Here is a 21,525-nt window from a genome sequence, read left to right on the forward strand (position 1 = left end):
ACTCACAAAGTATAGACTTAACAACATCTTTGGAGATTGGATATAGAATAGAGTTTTACACTAGTATGTAGCAGGTGCTCAGTAAACGTGAATTCTACTCCATTGACTAGGTCTAGTAAGACAAGTGTCTCCATTGTGTATATGTGTGCATGCATGTGTGTACTTCTATCAATAAAAAGTGGCTGTACATTCCAATGTGTTGCTTATATTATGTATTTATAATTATAATGAATTATTTTTCATCAATGCATGCATATTATAAAACATATCTAAATGTGTGAAAACAAATAAGGAAAACAAACTCCCTTCCAGGATCTTTACATTAGATAAGATAGCTGGGGGTAGTGGTAAATGGATAAATGGGAAAGAGAAAACTGATTCACTAGCCACTGATTGCACATTCAAATTGTAAGCCATATCATATAATTTGTATATAATTAAAGGATCAGAACAATTCTAATGAGACCAAAATATTTTTACAAATGAGGAAATTGTGTTTTGGAAAAAATGAATTATTTGTCCAAGATTACAAAGCTAATAAGTAGACCAAGTTTAAAAAAAAAAAAAAAAAGAAGCCTATATTCTTTTAAAAGAGCAAAAAATAGACATCTAATAGTTTGTTCCAAAATAGGAACAAAAAAATTGAGTTTATTGTCTCATGTAACTAAAATTGTTTTCTATGGAAATTAACACAGCAAACTCACAGCTTCAAAAATGCCTCTCTTTGAAGTCCCTAATATCAAACAATCCATGAGTATGCCCTAGATCATAAAATGAGCATAAGTAAGTATAATATTAAGAAACAAGGACTCATATAGACCTTGAAGACTGATTTAATCTTCAGTTGTTCAAAAATCCATGAGGCAGAGCAATGTATCTAATGGGGCATTCATCAACACTTATTTTATTAACAAAAATGTCTCTACTGCTGAAAAAGGAAAGTTAAAGAAAAATTTATGTTTATAATTATTAGTGCTGTTTTATTCCATCTTTTTGGTGAAAATTTAGTAGAACTCTACTATGTTCCAGGAACCATGCCAGTAATGGGTTCCATATTATTTCCATTAATGTAAATAAAGGCATGTAATAAGCAATCAATAAATATTAGTTTAATGAATAAATGAATTGTGATGAAAGTGAAATCAGATTATACCTGGAATTTCATTTTAGCATCTCTTATTGGAAAACTACTTAATATAAGATTGGCTTCTTTTGGATTCTATCCATGAGAACCCAGTTTCTGAAACATGACTAGTACTTTATTAAATGGCAGTTTTATGTCTAAGGCAATCTCACAGCATTGGCTTTTGGGGACAGCATTAAATGTCAGACAATATTCATACATATTTCCACTAACCCTACCCTCAAATAACATTTTGTTAAATATAGTGATGCCTTATTTTCCTTTTCCATAAAAAATATTTATTTTAATTGCCTGGTGTTTCCTTGCTTTTAAATTTATAACTGAATGGTCTATGCTACTTTCAGAGGACCTGGATATAAGCCAACTTGTTACAGCAAATAAGAAGCAATTATCCTCCTTTATATTGATTGACATCATTTTGTTATTGAAAAGCAACCAACCAAACAAAAAAAAAGAGAACAAGTAAATAACAGTAATGGACTTAACGGGCAATTGGTTCAGTGTCTAATTACTGACAGGAAAAACACTTCAATGTTAATTATGTTAAAAGTTGTATTTCTGTCCTTGCAACTCTCATTCCAAACTCCACTTGACCATTAGGGAATTAGTCTTTTCCATAGCTATCTGGAAGTACATTTCCCAGCTTATTCATTCTAGAAGAAACCACAGAAAGCTGCAATGCTCATATTTAGACACTCCACAGTTTATATACACACATTTTTTTTCTTTTCCTGTGGCCAAGATGGGAGAATAGCACTCCTTGGGTTTTAGGCAAGTTCTTCAATGTTCTTGAGCTTCAGTGACTTAATTTGCAACAGAGTTAATATCTACCTCTCAATTCTGTTTAAAGGATCAAATGAGATAAAGTATATAGAAATACTGTATAAATCTGTTATGGACAATTCAAAAGTCTATACTGATGATGTAAATTATAGTCTTATTCCTTTTAATGTTTCCTTTTGTCTTTATTGTCTGAGACCTCATGTAAAGTGAAATAATTGTGAAGTTACAGGTGGACAATTTGGTAGTAAGAGAAATGTCACCTCCAGCACTCTGATTTTTAGCTGTAAAAATGCTTTTCCATGAGTCAAACAATTTTGAAAACTATAAAATTGATTCATAATTGTTTTAACATGTTTTATGCAAAGCATTAACATGAAATGTGTATCCTGGGTCTTCAGATACCAGTTTCAAACAGCTGGCATGATTTGTTCACATATAGAATTAGATTGACCCACATTTTAAATGTTAAAATCCAGGGGGAAGCTTTGTAATATGAGGAATTCTAGAAATAGTAATAATTAAGAAAGAGCACTAGAACAGGAGTCAGGAGGCCTAGGTTCTATTCCTGATCTAAAATTAACCAGCGTTTGACTTTCGATAACTCAGTTAACCTTTTTCAGCCACAGTTTTCTCTTATATGATAGAAAGAAGGAGTCAGACCAGATGACCTTTCAGGTCTCTGACAATTCTTGGAGTTGTAAAAGGTTTAATTCTTGAAAAGACATTTCTTTATGTTTTGTTTTGTTACTATAGAAGAGCATTTGAGAAATAGCCTATCCTGTATACATATACTAAGAGGAAATGTTTGTTTGCTGTAATATGTGTAACACATTCCCAATGTAAATAGCAATGATTTCTGCCCCAAATGCCTTTTTATTTAACAAACCAGATTAGACAACCCAAATGCCTAAAGAGGTAGCTTCCTTCCCTTCACACATATTTCATTCAGACCTTCTATTTTCTCATGCTTTTCTCCTAATTCTGCATGGCCTGGCCTCTCTCTATTTCTATTTTCTCTTCAGGATTCTTTCCGCTATCATTCTTGTAGACCTCCAGGTGGTACTTTCCTGAACTCCCAAGTCTTTCCCCTCCTTCCACCCACAAGTCCTTTCCCAAAGGAGCATCTTCTTAGGTGACATCTGAACGTCCATGTCAGAATCAAATCAGTTACCATAAGTGGAGAGAGCACTAACAAAGCCAAGTTCCATGGCTGAATGAAGAAAAACTCAATTTCATAACCCAGCTGAAGCCCCAACCAGACATGCCTTCAGCCACCACAAAGGCTAGCTGAGGCAGACGTCTTCCTTTCACTTCATCACTAATTTCAGCATTATCCTATGAAGTGTGTGTGAGGCAATGTGTTATAATATAAGAGAAAGATAGATGGCAAGTATTCAAATCCCAGATCCCTCACTCAATTGCTGGGTATCCTTTGGAAAGATACCTATCTCTCTGAATTATAATTTACTGATCTAAAAGTAAAGATAATAACTTCTTGGTAGAGTAGTTCTCAGAAGTAAAGATACATATAAGCAGAGAGTCTGTTACATAAAGGAGGCTAGAATATTGACTTATTTTTATCATTACTACTATTACTATCATTATTCTTGTTAACATCCTGTTGAAGATGGTAGAAGATTTATTTTTTCCTGTTAGAAAAAAGTAGGAAAAAGAACATTTTGACTGATGTGGCTATGGAGACACAGTAAGATATTGAAGGAGCCTAGGAATAGAATATAATTCCCTAACAGCAGGTCCTATGTTCAATGTTTGGTCTTGGTACTTGTGGAAATGTCCTTATTTAACTTTGTATCTATAATTTATAAATATATTATCTTTTCTATTTCTTTCTTTCTTTTGCATCAACGTACTCTAAGGACAAGGCATTGTGACTCTAAAATAGGAGGAAAGATTTGCCAGCTCATCTCAGTTGGCTGGGTTTGGAATGCTTCTTTGAACAGACTATCCTCCTACGCAATCTAGAAAATGGAAAAAAAAAAATCTACAGCCTACTATTTTGGTATATACAATGCAGGCATGTTACGACTTTGTCCTTCCTACTGGTGTTAAAGTTTATATAAAGGGAAATAAGCTAGCTATATTTCCCAGCAAGAAGATCAAATGAATTATACAATTTTCAAGTGGAAGAAGCACTATAATGGAAATCCTATGAAATAAAGTTTGCTATAATCAAGAATATGTGGATACTTTCCAGTGGGAAGGAAAGAAAAATTTTATTAAGAGAATTAGGTTTTGTCAAGATATCACAGTTGAGACATGGTTTCAGAATGAACTAATCAGTGTCTTTGCTCGAACAAAAGCTTTTTGAACTTTTCCTGATAGGATGGCAATAGCATAACAATGGGTTCTACTCCTGGAAACACTGTCTAGTTCCTGACACTATATTTATTAACATGCAATAACAAAATCCTGCAACATATCCATTGATAAGTACAGTATTTAATGAAAACTCCCTATATAATTTCAATTTTGTTGAGTTTGTTTAGTTACCACCATCAAGTAAACATCAGATTAGTTTAAAAAAAAACATGTCATAAAGCAGAATGTTTAAATGAAAAGGACCTCTTTCTTGTTTCTTTCCATTATGTTAAGAATTTGTATCTTTTCAGCTTCAATGGTAATTTATCATTGGTTTACATTTCATACTGAATCCATGTGAACACATCTTTGAACTAAAGAGAAGAAAATTGTGAGTCTGAGTACAGATGGAACCATTAGCTTGGTATAAAGGAGATACATTAAACCCACAAAAAGAGCCTTAACATGTGTAACATTGGGCTATTAATCTTGAAAGAAACTTTTACTAATTCTAGGAGTGCTACTGGCTGCAATTGCTGTAAGTGATACAGCCATCATTTGGAGAGTGCTTTGGAACTTTAAATGCAAGAGAAACCTTTTCCTCAGTGGAAAATTCTTTTTTATCTGCCTTTCTGTTCAATCTGATAATACCTTGTGTAGGCTTAGAGAGTGCTTTTTAAAAGGTGACTTTTCTTGTCCCAAGTTAGCTAGTATATTAATTATCAAATGCGTTCAGAAAGTGAGGTACTTGAAAATCATCAGGTACTTTTCAAATAACCATGCAATATTGATATATCATTACTGTCAACCATAAACCCCTTTATCAACAAACAATTGATAATATAAACTAAAGATGTAAGAAAATTAAGTATTCGTTAACTCAATATTTGCCAAACATCAAGTTGACGACCTGGGAAAAGATTGGTTGATTTGAGTGGTTGAACATCTCAGTCTAGTGACCACAGGTATAGAAGAGAAATCCTGACACACTCTGCAAACAGGGGCACTAGCTGCTAAGCAATGAGCCAGCATGGGGAATATATACTGCCCACCACTCTTTGTGCTTGGAGGCTCCCTGTGGAGGGGGAACCTAATTAAGAAGCTAGTCTATTGCCAACGAAAACTGCATCATCTTTGCCAATGTGTCCTTGCCTTCACCTTTCTATTTTCACCAGTGAGAGACCACAGGAAGTCACTTTGCCTGTATGAATTTTCTTTCAAAAAGTTAAGAGAAGCAGTTAGTGACATGTACAAGAGTATGAGCTCTGAGGTAATGCCCAGCTCTTCCTCAGACTTTGCTTTGTAAGCTCAGGGAAGTTGTTTAACTGTGAGTTTCAGTTTCTTCTTTAAAACATGGATAATAATGGCCTCTTTCTTAAGGAGATTCTTTGAGCCTAAATGAGATGATGCACATAAAATATTTAGCTTTATTCTTGGTATATAGTAAGTGTTCCATAAATGATTCCTATTATTATTGTACAAACTGCAGAGATTTCTCCATTCTCCCCATTCATGCCTATTAATTTAGGAGCACTTAAGGAAAACTCTGGAACCCATACCATTCTAGAAATTGGAGAGGCGATGACTTCTTCTAAATAATGGAAACTCCCCAAATAGACCTGGTCAGGACCTGGTCCTTTAAGACTATCCTAGAAGTAAAATAATTCGTTTTTAGGTAAAGGGCAGTGATGTGAGGTGAAGGAAACTGACACATATTGAGTGCCTACTATATCTCAGGAATCATGCTTGGTGTCTTGCACGTTTTAGCCTCATACTGTATCCTAAGGGATGGGTTTTATAACTTCTATTTCACAAATAAAGAAATAAAGGATGAGAGAAGTAACTTGGTCAGAATTTCTCAAGTAGTACATGACATAGGTAGGATGTGAACCAGTTAATCTGACTCTAAGATCCAGGTTCTTTCCAGTAGACCTGGTTGCATTTTTCCTGCCATTATTCAGTCTCAATTGATTTTGGACTTTGGTATGAATGAAAGTTTTTCCCCTTAGTTTCCCAGTGAAAGTTTCTTCATATCTCATACCTATCATGAATAGCAATTTAAAACATCCTGAACTCCTTGAAGAAAGGCAAAGTTTAAATTGTCCATGACATCACTGACTTAAGACCCAGATACCTGGTTCTGTCCTGAAGAGCTGGTCCCTTTAGCCTTGTTTTGTTGCTTAAAATGTGATCTGTAATAACAGAAAAGGATTGGAATGTATGCTTTGGGTTGATATGTGATGGAAAAAGATTCATGTTTCATTTTCCATTTTGAGTTACAGAGGACTTGGGAAGCTATGCTATAAAGCAAGGTATCATTACCCTAGAGCATTTTATTGACTTGTTAATTCATGCTATATTTATTCATCATCCAAAAGAGATGTAAAACCCAAAATGAGTTCTTCCAAAGGAACTCTGTAGTACATCCTGTCAACCCCTTATATAACTAGAGTACTGATGTTTCTTTCCATTTTCTGGAGGCTCTTTGGTGGTTCATCATGCATTTAAGTTTCAGGGAGATAACTTGCATTCCAGTTTTGTGGCTCTCCTTTGAGATCTGGTACCCCAAGGCACAGTATCATAGATAACTCATTCAAACGCCATAAATTGTCTTCAGGCAATTGTTCTACAGCTTGCCCTGTTAAGGAATTCATAAAGGTTATCTGAGTGGGTCAAAGTGAATGTAACAAATTAACTCATGGAAAAGAAGTCACATTTGTGAGATGTTTGTTCCTTGAGACACACTTCAAATGCATCATAAGGTATTTTTATTTTTACAATTCTAGATTAAGGGACATGGATACCTGTTAAAGGTGATCTCAAAGGTACATATATCAATTCTTTTAAGGCACATTTTTATTAATTCTTTGCGTCTCTTTCAAGAGTACTTTTCTTGGAACCAGACAGCTTCAATCCACATGTGGTCAGCGTCTGGCTGACCTCATGTATGCTCCTTCTTGGAGGCAGAACCCAGGAATTACCTATTTTCTCTTGGGTAAATACAGATACTCAAGCATGAATTGAAAGTGCTTTGTACATGAACACAGTGGATTAGCAATGCAACAAGTGGCCTGACAGGATTTAACCTGAAGACAGGTACCCAACTAATCCTTTACCCATTTTTCATCATGGGACCTTTTGCTGTCCACAGTTTCCTTGAAAAAACTCTATTGTCTTTCATCAGAATTACCTAAACCCATGTTCCCCAAATCCTCTGTGGAAAGAGGAAGGATAAAAATAAATGAATCAATTAATTACTCTACATTAGCAGGACTGATTTTTTTTTTCCTCTTTTCTATGGCTCATGGACAGAGTCACTCATTTTCTGAGACTTATGCAAGTCACATACACCTTTCTTAAAACTAATGTCATTTAAAAAAAAATATATTACACCTAAAGAAACTTGGAAATATACTGCTATCTATAGAAACAGACAATGTCCTTTCCCCCAAGTTTTAAGGCGGTCACTATTCTTCACCACAGATTAGACTCACAATTAGCAAGTATGGAGACTACTATCTCTATCTGGAAATACAAAACCTCCATGTTTGGCAGGAAAGATGGCCAAAGAAGGATATTCACGATTTGGCAACAGCCTTAATAATTCTCTATACAACCCAATCTCGAATTCCACAGAAGACAATAAAATGCCTAAAATATTCTGATTTCCCCAAACCTATCTAGCACTTCTCTTTTTTACCTATGATTTAATAAACCACTTACTTAAAAATGTCTTCCTAATGCAATAGACTACAGTGCATGGAATCACTGTACCTGTCAATCTTTATAACCCTCCCATAAATCGTTTCTCCCTCAAATATTCCATTTCTATAAGTTAGCTGTTCATTATAAATAAATATGCACGTTAATTGCTTATCTGTAAAGCTGCTCAGCATAGAATAAACGCACATATACAAATCATGCAAAATCAGACGATATCATTTATTAATTTTTTTTACCATGGAAAAGGCCAGTAGATTAGTGCCTAGAGATGTAGACCCAAATTTAGAAGCAGATATGAGCATCATAGAAATTATAATTTTGTTGTAACAGAAGCAATCAATAAACCTAATATTATAAAAGCACCCCCAGCTCTCATACACACAGGGCATGGCTTGTGTGCACTTGAATTCTCACCACAAGCTCATATAGTCCCTAGATCCGTACTCGGTATACTGAAAACAAAAATCCCTACATAGAGGCATCATGGCCCCTCAGGGGCACTGACACATGCAGGACAAGAAGGCCAGGGAACTAGACCCACACTCACTCACACAGGTATCCCTTCCCTACCTCCCAGCAGGGGAGGAAGCACCCCGGGCTAGCAGGCACTCATAATCACACTGCCACTCACAGTTACACTCCGGGGAGCTACCGAGAAACCGGGGGGGTGGGGGGGTGGAGGGTCGGGCATTTGGGGGCAGCGGCGCGCCCCCTGGCACGGTGTCCGAGCCCCAAATATTGTCCAGAACCCGAATCTGCTCCGGAGCTGCCCGGAGGATCCGCATTATGCCAAGGCTGTGGGCCAACTTACCTCGACGAAATAAAAACAGGGCAGGAGAGTGACGCTGTCCTTGACCACCTTGCCCTTTGGCCTCTCCTTCGCCGACATCCCGGCTGCCTGCCCGGGTCTGCGTCCTCCCCCGGGCTAGGTGTGCACCGTGCAGCCGAGGCGAGCTGCCTCCTCCAGCCGCAAGCGCCTGGCGCCGCTGATGTCACATTCCCCGCGGGCACCGCTGGAACCAGCGCACTGCATGCAGCGCCCCCGCTTCTCCCCGCCTCTCTTTGCAGCAACCCAGCGGCTGCCCGAGAAGGCAGGTCTTCTTCCTCCCCTACTCTGGCTCTTGCTACGCTTTCCTCTGCGAAGAGACGTCCTGCTCCCTCCTCCAAGCTGTTGCTACTATGGCTTCCCCTCCCTGTTACCCTCCCTCTGCTCTCCACCGCCCTGGTGAGGTTTCCCGGCTGTTGGAGCTTGACGTCAAGAATTCGAAAAGGGGGATGCACTTCTGGATCCGCAGCAGTCAGGCTGAGAAGCTCAGGCGCCTACTCCCTGCTGGGCAATCCTCTTATTTCATTCCAGCAATGCCAACTTCAATATTGCTGGAGAGCAGAAGTCCAACTGCTCCGCACTCATCCACAGGGAGAAAAAGGGCATCCACCTGAGAGAAATTAAAACTTGGAATCTGCACTGAAAAGTAGGCCGCGGTGGGAACTCATTGAGGGCCCGTTGTTAGGAAGGAATGACCATCACTTCTGAGGATTCTCTGCTGAAGAGACTCTCTGGCTCTCTCTGGGACAAGTGAGGGTCACTGTGTTAAGGGCAGCAGATGTTTGAATGCACAGGTAATGAGCATCCTCACTGAGCCCAAAGGCCAGGGCACTTTCCAACCTCACAATCACACCCCCGCACAGTGCCAGCATAGCAATGATAACCTTAAAAAGAAGCACTTCTTCAGACACTAGAAATCCAAATAAAGTCCTTCACTTATTAGGTGCAGTGCTTGCCTGGTCTCAACATTGTGATTATTTTGGCAACTCAGAAGTATCAAATAATAAAAGGCAGAAAAACACCCAGCAGATACAAACCACTGTGTCATACTGATAAAAAGAACCCATTGCCATGATCTCATGCCCCTTGGCATTTCCAACATCTCCAAAGTGTTCATTTCAAGCCTGTGACCACCAATTCCCACCCAGCTTTCCAGCTCACTTTTTCAATTGCAGCTCTGATAGGACGTGGGTAGTATGTGGATGATCCCATCCACTAACTACACAGATCATTGCCACCAGCACTTCAGGCTCTTACTTTCCTCCTTACCATCAATATAATCACAATCCCCACTCACACCTCATCCCCATCACCTTTCCATCAAACTTGGCTGGCAAAACCTTACTCCCAGTTAAACCCAATTCTCCATAGCTTGAGGAAAACACACAACCACATGGTCTTGTCCCATTAGTTTTATGACAACAAACTTCAAGTAGGCCCTACCACCCCACGATCCTAGTATTTTCCCTTAGTTCACTTTCCTACTCTCTGAGGACAAACTTGCTCCTCATCTTTTCTCACATCTCCTCATTCTCAGTTCATGACTTCACCTCTTATTTCACTCAGAAAATCGAACTACTCAGAACAGAACCATCTTCAAAACTGGTTACTTGTCCCCTTGTGCCCCTCCCTCTACAGCTGCCACCATCTCATGCCTGGACTGCCACAACAGCCTCCTAATTGTTCTTTCAACTTTCATCCTTGCTGTCCCTGTAACCTATAATCTATTCCCTACATAGGAGCCAGAATTATTTGAAAATTAAATCCAGTTGTTTCATTTTCCTGCCCAAACTCTTTAAGAGTTCTCCATTATGTTCAGCAGAAAATCCAAATCCTTTACCACTTCCTCAAAGCTCTTCCTGAGGGCCCTGGTTCTTGGTCATTCACATCCCTCTACATCTCAATAGTTCATTCCAGCTCTTTATTGCCTCAGGGACTTTGCACTTACTGTTCCTCTGTCCAGGAAGTCTGTTCTGCCAACATTGCATGACTTAACCTCTCAATTCATACCTCAATTTACATTCCTCAGGGAAGTTTTTTGACCGCTCCACCTAGAAAGCATTCATCACCACAGACTTCCATTGCTCTTTGTTCTCTTGCTCTATTTTTCCTTCATAGGAACTTATCACTATCTTATAGCTTATCAAGTATTTCTTTGTCTATTTTTTTCATTGTCTGCCTCTCCCGTGAGAATGTAAACCCCACAAATTCAAGCACTTTTTTACCGTAATGTATCTAATAACTGGAACTGTGCCTGAAAAATAGAGGTTGCTCAGTAAATATTTGTTGAATAAATTAATATCAATAAAATTAAATAAGGCATATAAATTCATATAGCATAATTTCATCTGCATATTAAATGTTTAATTGTTGTGGTTGGTTCTATTTGTTTACTATGAAGTTATTACCTACTGACCATTCTTCTCATTAATATCAAAGTTACTTTGTGTGTATATGTGTGTATATTTCTATTTACAACTTACTTGGTACTTCAACAAAATTTGCAATTCTTTTTAGAAATGAAAAAAAGGAGTTAGAAATTTTTAAATTTATCATCCTGGAAATTCAGCGTTTCTATATAAGCAACAGTAAAACAAAAGGCTAAATCTCATTAGCAAAGAGCTGAAAATTTGTGTTATAATATCAGATGAATGCTGATGACACCTCAGTATTTCAAGCAAATATTGAAACATCAGGAAAATACTTTCCTTCCTTCCCTAGCTGGTCTGCAACCTTGACCTTTTCCCTTTGTTAAGGATCATGAAATGCTTCAGAATTCAAAGCCCATTCTTATTGTAAGTCCTTTATCCCTACCTTGCCTAGATTTTGGTTCCTTCATTTCTCTTCTTTTAAAATATTCTTTTTACAATTTAAATCATTTCATAAAACAATCAAGCTACTTTATGGATCCCACTAAATACTAAACACAGTATAACCTTTTACATGGGGATAGCAGCTCAAAACAATCCCTTGGATAAGCAGGGCAAATGTTTTCCCTTGTAGACAGGATCTAGAAATGGAAATAAATACATAAATAAATATGTAAATATTAAATAGCATGCAATTTGGAATCAGGAAAACAATACATTTGCTATGTTTGAACTCTGCTCCTGAGCAAGTCACTTAAGATCTCCAAGTTTCAGTTTTCTAAAATGAAAAATGAGAAAAGTGTTAGCACTGTCTGACAGCAATGCTCTGTAGTGAAAATGTGACAATGTATGTGAAATCACTTGTCAAATTGTAATGTCGATCCATCCATTCATTTGTCCATCCGTTCCTCCAACAAATATTTATCCTCCACTAGGTGAAAGGCAGTTTTCTTCTCTACCCACTGGATAAAAGGGTAGATGTGGTTCTTTCCCTCAAGGAATTTACAGTTTAATGCAGGCGGAGTGGGGAGAGACAGGCAATAAACGAGCCATAATAATAGAAAACACTTAGTTGATGCTTACTATGGGCCAGGCACTGTTAAAAATGCTTTGTACGTGTTACTCGATATAGTCCTCACAACATCCTTATGAATGGGGTACCTTTGTTTTCACATTATACAATTTACACGTCACATTTACATAGTCAAAGAAACTGAAATGCGGAGAGGTTATGTCATTTCTGCAAAGACAGCAACTGTAATTGGTAGAACTGAGATTTGAACCCAGGAGATTGTCCCAGGTTCTGTGATCTTAACAGCTGTACACACTGCCTCTCTAACAAACAAATACATATTTACATCCTGCAATATTCACTGTTAAAGAAACAATTAGGGTGCTGTTGTAATTATAATGAGAATCCTCTTAATATGGTGACCAAAGAAGGCTTTGGGAGGAGCTGACCTTTACACCACTTACTGCTTTGATGCTACTAGAAGATACATCTTGAACTAAAAAATATGTTCCATTCCCCCTATGTCATATAAATCTGCATTTTAGCCGAGAGCAGAACGGGTATGTGGAAAGTTGCTTCAGGTATGCTATTCGCAGGTCCTTATAATTAGTGGTATTAAAAACAATTTAATGTGCCTTACAGAACTTTAAAATTTTCATTGGAAATCCTGCTGCAGTGCATTCAAATCAGAAATGGCACCCACTGGAAAAGTGGCACTCTGACATTTCACAAGACAGAGTATTTCGCAGCACAAATAAGCTGGAAAAAATATGCTTGAAAATGCATTTGACATCATCATTAAAATGGTCAGACTCTTGAGATAAGAAAGAAATCATTTTCCTATGTACTGGTTTTGGTTTCCCACAGCCAAATACAAACTGTTTTTCAGCTTCTTGGCAACTGTTCATCCTTGAGGGTATTTACATGACATTTATCTTTAAGGTCATAAAGAAGTGTATTTAATTTGCTAAAGTGTTTCCCAGACATCAGTCCACCCCATGGCATTTTGAGAAGACAATGTAAGACTTTTACTGCATCTTTCTAAAAGGGAGAGTTTTAAAAGAACTGATTATGCAGATATGTAAAGTGGAAAAGGTCTGAAATGAATACAATCCTGGAAGATGGGAAAGTGATGTTCTAGCTCTGGCCTCATCACTGGCTAATTTTGTAGCTGTAGATAAGAACATTTTCACTTAGAGGCTCAGTTAGCTGATCTAAATGATGAGTTAGACAATTGAAGTGGACATCTGTTGTTTCTGTTTGTCCAGGATCCATTCTTCCTTTTTCTTGCGACAGCTCCTTGATTTTCCCAGGATGAACTATCATTCTCTCATTGCAATCAAATCCTGGGAGTGTAAATCAAGGTGTTCAGTCTTCTCTGGGCCACTGACTCAAACTTAAACAACTGGACTCTGTTCTTCAGGAATTTGACTCTTAAGGGGAGTAATAGAAAATTCTTGATGTTGATTCATGGTAAAAGCATAGAGAATGGTTTTGGATTCTGACTTTTTGATTCTCAAAACTATCCTTGTTCCTTTCCTTTCAGAAGCCCAGATTTTCACCTTTCTTTTGTTTCTTTGCACTTCACTATTTCTTTTCAATAAGTTCCCTCTCACTAATTTAGCCTGAGTCCATTTCTGTGGCTGTAATCAAAATATCCCTAACTAATCCAAAGAGATCACAATACACTCATTTGATAAAGCATTAATTTAACACTTTTTTTTTAAAAGAAAAATCTAATACCAATTTCACCTCACACCAATTCTTCTGCAGGAGACTTTTTTTAAATAGAATTTTACATTTTCTTATCATCAATGACTTTTGTCCACCATGGTCACCTGTGATTTCCTATCAGGACATGGTAGGTGATTTATACAAATCTAGCCAGCCACATCACACAGGATCATGTCTTGGCTTTGGGAGTCAATAGTTACCCCAAGGAATCCCATAGCAGAGACACGGAGTAAAAAACAATGTTGGTTTGCAGAGTTTTTTTTTTTTTTTTGTTCTCAGCCTGAGAGGGCTCAAGCCACCCCACCCAGAGGCTGATTCCTTAGTTCATTCATAGAGCAGGGTTTATTGAAGGACCACCGTGTGCAGGACCTTTAGGCACCATGGGTGAGGACTGGCAGATGGGATGGAGGAGATGCAGGGACCAGAGCAGCGGTGTCTGGCCACCAGGTGACAAGAGGATGGCTTCCAGCAGCTTTAAAGGAGGGAGGGCTCTCAGGGGGGCTTGTGTGAGGGATGACTAGGCTGGAGTGAGGGGCCTCTTGGGAAGAAGCAGGGGTGGGAAATGTATGGTGTGCATTGGCATACTAATGTGTTGGGAATGGGTTATGATTGTACCACAAGATATTGATTTTCCTCAGGAGGACTAACCAGGGTCTGGGTGCAAGAACTTCTGTGCTGGTTGTGTCAGTTGTAAGCAGTTTCTGATGACATGTCCATGGACCCAGAAGGCTGTAAGCCAAAGGAACAGCATCAGCACTTGTTGCTCTACCCCAGTTCACTGAACCATAGGCCAAGAAGCAACTCACCACCTGGAACACACTGAGCACACCTTCTGCACAACCAGCTGCAGAGCTCATAATTACCCAAGGAACTCTGGGCACAGCCCCAGGTGTGAACTAATGGTGAAGTTAAAGAGAGGACAGAACCAGCAGTGCTCCTTATGGGTGCAGCTAAAGGCAATGGCTGATATTTTCACTTGTATCTGTTAATTCTGTGCAAGAAACTATCAATTTGTCTTTTCTGTGGTGTCCAAGGTAACTACATGGCAACTGCTCTAAAAATGCATGCACTACAATTAAGAGCATTATTTTATTTTGAAACATTTGATGCAAAAATGTTTAAGTGGATTTAAAATCCATCCAAGCTATCACAAGAATTATTAAAATTACTTTTGTCAGTGAGAAAAGAGCTGTTAGAGTCTTTATAATTTTAGCTGTTGTTATATTTTAAGGATTGTAGAACAATGATTTTAGATTCTTATCACCTACTTGTGCAGCCATGGTTTTTCCTTAATGGTGACTATCGAGAATTTGAAGAGATCATAATTAAAAATTTTTATCAGAAAATGTATGTAGCCATTCCTTGTAAAAACCATACTCATGGAAGTAAGCTCAAATTTCTCATTAAAAATGTGAGTAGATTTTACTTAGAAGTTTTATATAAATTTAAGCATTTAATGTATTTCCTTAAAACTTGGCATTTTGTCTTCATGATTACGTACTGTAAAAATATACTTTTTTTTCACCAAGTTACTATGTAACTGCCCTCAATTTCCTTAAAGTTTACCATAGTGTGCTGTATAAATATCACTAGTTTATGCATGAAAAGGTTGGGAAGTGCATGAACAAAAATTAGTCTATTCCGTTTTCTTTATTGTCACACTATGCACATTGCTACACTATTTTAGTGGCAAGTAACATGCAGCCACTAATTGAAATGTAAGACCCTCACAATTACCAGTCTAAAAATCTTGTCTTCTCTGATTTATTCATGCCTTTCATTCTTTTCATTTAGTCTCCAAATCCTTTTTAATTTCCATTGAAATTCTGTTCTTTCATATCTGTTCTTCCCCATTTCCATTGGCATCAATTAATGCCTGGTTACCTGAAAAAGTCTGTTGAACTTCAAGTTCTTCCCCCAATATAATATCCCTCTGGGTAAGTCATTCCACACTAAATACCTCTTGTGTGAGCTACTCAGCCGTGTTCCCCCTTGTTCAGACATGTCTCCTGTCCGCTGAGGAGCCTGTTTGAGTCATAATTGTGCTCTGTTCTTTCTGCTTCTGTGCCTTCTTTCCACGCTGTTCCCCTCCCTGGAACGCATTCACATCTGGTTTCTGAATTTTATCCTTGCTACTCCAGCTCTCAGTGACTGGTAGTCCCTATTTTGCACTTCATTCTGTACTGTTTTGTTTTGACATTTTCTAATCTTGTAATCTGAATTACAGGAGCAAATCAAGGGAACAACCCATGTAATTTCTCTTCCATTCTTCCCCTTACCCCCTTACATCTCTGCTCTTACCATCTTATTCAATCCTTATCTCTATAACATTATAAAACTCCTGCCTAATTTCCCTGGTTTCTTTTTCTGATTAATTCTATAATTTTGCAAAAGATTAATTTTTCTAAAGTACAATTCTGATCATGCCATCTCCTTGGTCAAAGGCTTTCCATGGTTCTCCATTGCCTAGAAATATTATTTAATGGCTTCCAGGGTCTGACCTACACCAACTTTTCCATCAACTCCTGTTCCTTCTCTGCACAGGGTCTACACTCCAGACACACTGGCCTATGTGGTATTGCATAAACCAAGTTCCCTTGCATTAATGTCTTTTGTGTGCTCTTCCTTTTTCCATTTTTCAAGTTTCAAACCAAAAGTAACCCCATTAAGAAGTTCCCCTTATCTTTCCCATCTTTGTGTTTCCTCAGAGCATTTTTTAGATATCTCTTTGTAGAACATATTATTATGATTATCTTATCTTTCCTCAGGGATAATCTGCTCCTTGGAAGTAGGAACCATGTCTAATACATTTTTTCTTTTGAACCCTTGGCATAGTATTGTATACACATCAAGAGTTAATGTGACTATTTATTGAATAAATAAATTCCATAAATTCTACGTTCTCCTACAGCAGTCAGCACAGCACTGGACCAACAATTTGAATAAATACTTACTGATTAATTTATGGGTGCATGATTTATGATTCTGTTGGCATAAACTCTCTTTTTCTATCTCTTTCTATTTCAACACTTTTGAGAACACTGTCAACTTTCAGAGAACTGTGAAAGGAGTCTGACACACAGAAGTGAGAATCTATTTTAATTAGCCCAGAATGACTCCAGCTGTCTCAATCCTTCAATAATTATCCATTGGGAGCAAGAGTTGGGCAATAATTAGTCCAACATCAGAACTTTGAGCATCTCTCCAGAGCTGCTGAGGAATGTACAGATCTTCCATCCTTCCTCTCTTCCCAGTGTCCTAGCCACCTATGCCTCTCTATTGCTCCTCCTTAAATATTCCCTGTCACATTCTCCAAAATTCTACTGAAGATTCAGTTCCCCTCTGAAGTTTTCTAGGCTTGTCCCTCAGCACTAACAGCTCCAAACATTTTCTATAATCCATATATCCTCTTATTTTTTCTCTGGGTACCTATGCACTTCTGCCGCTCTTGCATTCCTCTTCCTAACTGCAGTGTTATCCTCAGCTGTTGAACTCCTCTGTAGGCTGGAGCATCTATTTTTTTTTCATACTAAAGTACGATTTTTCTGTATGCTCTCTGAACTTGACTTCCATGATGATAATCATTACATTTGATAACCAACTGTGACAAAATTAAGGACAAGGATCCAACTGATTTTAGAAGGAATTAAAGGAAATATCTTTATAGACATGGAAAACAACATAAGATGATATGAAGTAGTGGTTCTTAATTTGACTGCCACTGCACCACTTTCTTTCTCACAGGATGTTTGGACAGCCCTTATCAAAAGAGCTGAAGCAAGATAGTTTCTAAAATTAAGATATCTGAAAACTTTAAAACAGAATTATAGAATTATAATTATAGTGTCTTTTAATTTCACAGAAATACATAAAGTAAATGAAAATTTCACACAAAACAAATTTTACCCATTTTATTTGATATGGATTTGTTTGTTTATGTCCGAAAAATAGCCATATTCCTGCTGTGCTTTATTTTGATGTGCAAAGTAATATAAATTTGAACTCACACAGGTGTGGAGTCTCAAAATGGCAAAGGCTCTTCTGTCCTGTATTTGCAAGTGTAGACACAGTACTCATTCAAACTCCAGAATTCTCAGATTCACTGACTCACCCTTTACATGGATCTACATGTCATTCTTTTTTTGTAACTCAATGAAATATTCTTTTATCAAATTTTTGTCTTTGATGAATTCCAGGTACAGGAAATATCTGTTGCTTTGGACTGCATCCATGCCTTCTGAGACATGATCTCTCCTCCCAGTAAAAGCCAATAGGTGGTTCCAGGGGATGGAGGCCTTTCTCACCACAGGATCCACCATGCTGGCCATGCAGTGAGCATACAACTGAGGCAAGGCCAATCATCTATGGTCTCCCTTTCTCCAGCCAAGGAGCTTTGTCCAGAGATGGTCACATAACCAATAATTACCTCCCAGACAATCCTGCCTGAGTGTTCTAACTAGAGCCAAGAAGGAATATTGTCCTTCCCTTTTTTTGTGGTAAGGTTTTACATGTGTAAGTCCAAAGCTTACACTTTGTGGCCGTTCTTTCTGTCAAATAAAGAAAGCCCTATTAGAAGAGAACAAAGCTGACATTTAGAAAGAAAGAGAAAGAAAAGATATAGAGAGATCCCCCAGTTTTGAGTCTCTGAATTCAATTACTCATGAGGCTAGATCCAAAATGGCCTTCCCTAAAGTTCAGCTACATAAGTCTAATCACCAGCTCCCCCAAATATTTTTTTTTCTTAATGAGAGAAGTTTAGATTTACAGAACAATCATGCATAAAAACAGGATTCCCACGCACCACCCCAACAACACCTTGCATTGTTGTGAAACATTTAATTGATGACAGCACATTTTTAATAATTGTACTATTAATTAAAGTCCATTGTTTACTTAGGGTTCAGTTTGTGTCATGTACTTCCACTGACTTTTTTAAAATTTTTGTTCTGTTACCATGTAAATAATCTAACATTCCCCTTTTTAATCATGTTTTAATATGTATTTCAGCATTTTAAATTATGGTCACAATGTTGTGCTACCATCACCATTATCTATTACCAAAACATTTGCATCATTCCAAGTAGGAACCCTGTACATTTTAAGCCTTAACATTTCTGTGCCTGTGTCTTGTCCTGCACCTTAGCTTGTTAGTTGTTTACTAACAACTCTTGGTTATAGGAGTTTGGCTGCCCCTCTGTTTCCCAGGAGAAAGACCTCCTTCTCCTGGATATTTGAAGCTGGCAAACCTTTGTCTCAGACTGCGTGCCTCTACAGTTTTTTAATACTCCCCTTGTCTCAAGCTGCTTTTGCCTAGAGGGCAAATTCTGGAGGAGGGTCACACCAGAGAGGACTTTCTCAAGTCAGTCTTTCTGGATCAACACAGGGCAAGGGGCCCCCAAAGGGGGCACGTCCCAGTTCAAAATGCCTAGGGAGGGTATCATGAAGGGAGGAACCAAGAGCTTCTCTAACAGCTCCCCAAAGCTGAGCTTTCCTAGTCTGCCCAGCAAACACAGCCCTTCAATTAACTGTCTCTGCAGCCCTGAGGATGTCGAGCATCTTTAAGTCTCCACCACCACTGCTGGGAGGGTTGAATCAATGGCTGTCACCACCTTTGTTCAGGTTGAATTGAAACAATAGTTGCCCTCAGAATCAGGACCTCAGCAATCTGAATTCACTAATCAAAAGCTGTGATCAGTGATGGTCCATCCCATTCTCTTGCGGAAGAGGATTTTTGTGTCACCTGCTGCCACCAGTGAGCTAGCCAAGGGCTGGACCTCAAGACAGCCTGCTGTGAGATTGGAGGCTGGGTGCCGGTAGCTGTGAAGAGAGGGAAATTTACTGTTCTTTACTCTAATTTATCAACCTCTTCCTCCTACTCTTCCCTGCATGCTGTACAGTGTTTTGGTCTCCAGAGTTGCAAAGTAGGTTTTTTAGGCAGTTTCTGCCTGTTTAATAGCTGTTTTGATGGAAGGATTGAGTCCTAGAGCTCCCTACTCTGCCATCTTCCTACAATCCTCTCTCCCTAACTATTTTTGCTTGTTACTTTACTTTGAGTTCTTGTCACTTATAACCAAAAACTTCTGTGTAATGCACTCTGTATAAAGTACAAAAAACGGAATAGTGCTAATGATCTTGTAAGACTTGTTCTTTGGTAGCAAACTATGAGGTGTTAACAGTCAGTATCTAACGGATTTCAAGCTACAATCCCTCACACCAAAACCTATACTATATCACTATAGACTACAAATTAAGCCTCAACACAAGCTATTCACCACTGCACAATTTGCTGCCATCCACAACTTGCATGTAGGGATGATGACTCGGGGTTCACATCAATTCTTTCTATGTAGTGATTCTGGAGCTTCATTACTTACAGGGACACAAAACTCACCCATGTACGCCACTCACTGGGGTTAAGTAAAACTGTTTGGTGAATTGTGGAAGTTGTGTAATGGGCCAGCACTTGTGAGGTGATGCCAGAATAAAGACAAATGAAGACCTGGCAATTTAAAAGAATCAAGGTATGCATCATTTAGCTTCTATTTAATATAAAATGTCAAAACCCTTCAGAAAGAGCTTCTTGCATTCCAAGAAAAAGACCACACACCTAGATAACAGCTCTGTTTTAACAGCATTAAATTTTCTTTCTGTGAAGAGAAACTACAAACTCATTCTAGAGGCAAAGAAAGAAGTCACCTTGGAGATGATCTTTGCTTTGCAAAGAATTGACATAAACAAATGTAAATTGAATAAGACCCGTTGTCCTTGGTGAAGGATGTTACACAATTTTGTGACCAGAAAACACTCTTCCAAGGTTTTTTTTGGTATGTTGTGAGGTGAGCCAGTTTCACAAAAAGCTATATTTTTTGTGGAAGAAAGAGACCCAGACTCCGACCGCTACTTTACTGGACAAAAGCTAAGGAAGACTCAGAACATGAAGTCTACTACCAGGAGCATATGCCAAGACTCACAAGAGGAACTCACCAGAATGGAAAGGGTCTCTGGTTTGGTGACGCAGGTCCAAAAGAGAAGTTATTGAGGGAGGGCTAGTTCTGGAAGAATATGAAACTAAGGTTGGAAGCCCCTCTGGACTTGGTCACCCTGACATAGTGTTGTGCTTTGAAGAACAATGGATGGACATGAGATTGTGAACTGAGAGAGCTGTCACACAGTAGTCCTAAAGTGGGATACAACTGCAGCCTGTGCAGGGTTCCAAGCCAAAGAGAAATCACAGTGGCTTTGGGCAAATTGTGCAGAACTAGTGTGTGGTAGCAAATGAAACAAAATGCAACAGGAAAAATAAGGCTTTCTGATTCCGTATCTCTTCTGGCATTGGAAGCGGGTTGAACCTTTTAGATCAAGTTAGCCCCTAGAGTTCTTGGGCCCTCTAGAGAGGGGTTGCTAAACTACCAAGTCACAGGGCAAATCCAGCCTGTTTTATAAATAGTGTTGTTGGAACAAAAGCACACCCTTTCCATTCCATATTGTCTAGGCTATTTTCACACTACAATGGCAGAGTGGAACAGTTGCGACAGAGGTAATATGGCCTACAAAGCCATATATATATATATATATACACACACACATTGCCCTTCATGGAAAAATTTGCTGAACC

The 21,525-nt window shown here is 38.4% G+C and overlaps 1 protein-coding gene across 1 annotated transcript in view; it reads right to left on the reverse strand.

The window, feature by feature from the left end:
* PLPPR4 (phospholipid phosphatase related 4) overlaps positions 1-9,137 on the reverse strand; it is a 48,934-nt gene extending 39,797 nt beyond the window's left edge. The window contains exon 1 of the mRNA XM_037826564.1: positions 8,781-9,137. Coding sequence (XP_037682492.1) covers positions 8,781-8,858 — 78 coding nt within the window. The 5' untranslated portion in view covers positions 8,859-9,137. The remainder of the gene's footprint in view (positions 1-8,780) is intronic.
* Between the last annotated feature and the right edge of the window lie 12,388 nt (positions 9,138-21,525).

The sequence above is a fragment of the Choloepus didactylus genome, chromosome 2 (assembly GCF_015220235.1).
Source record: "Choloepus didactylus isolate mChoDid1 chromosome 2, mChoDid1.pri, whole genome shotgun sequence".
In the NCBI taxonomy this organism is placed as follows: Eukaryota; Metazoa; Chordata; class Mammalia; order Pilosa; family Megalonychidae; genus Choloepus; species Choloepus didactylus.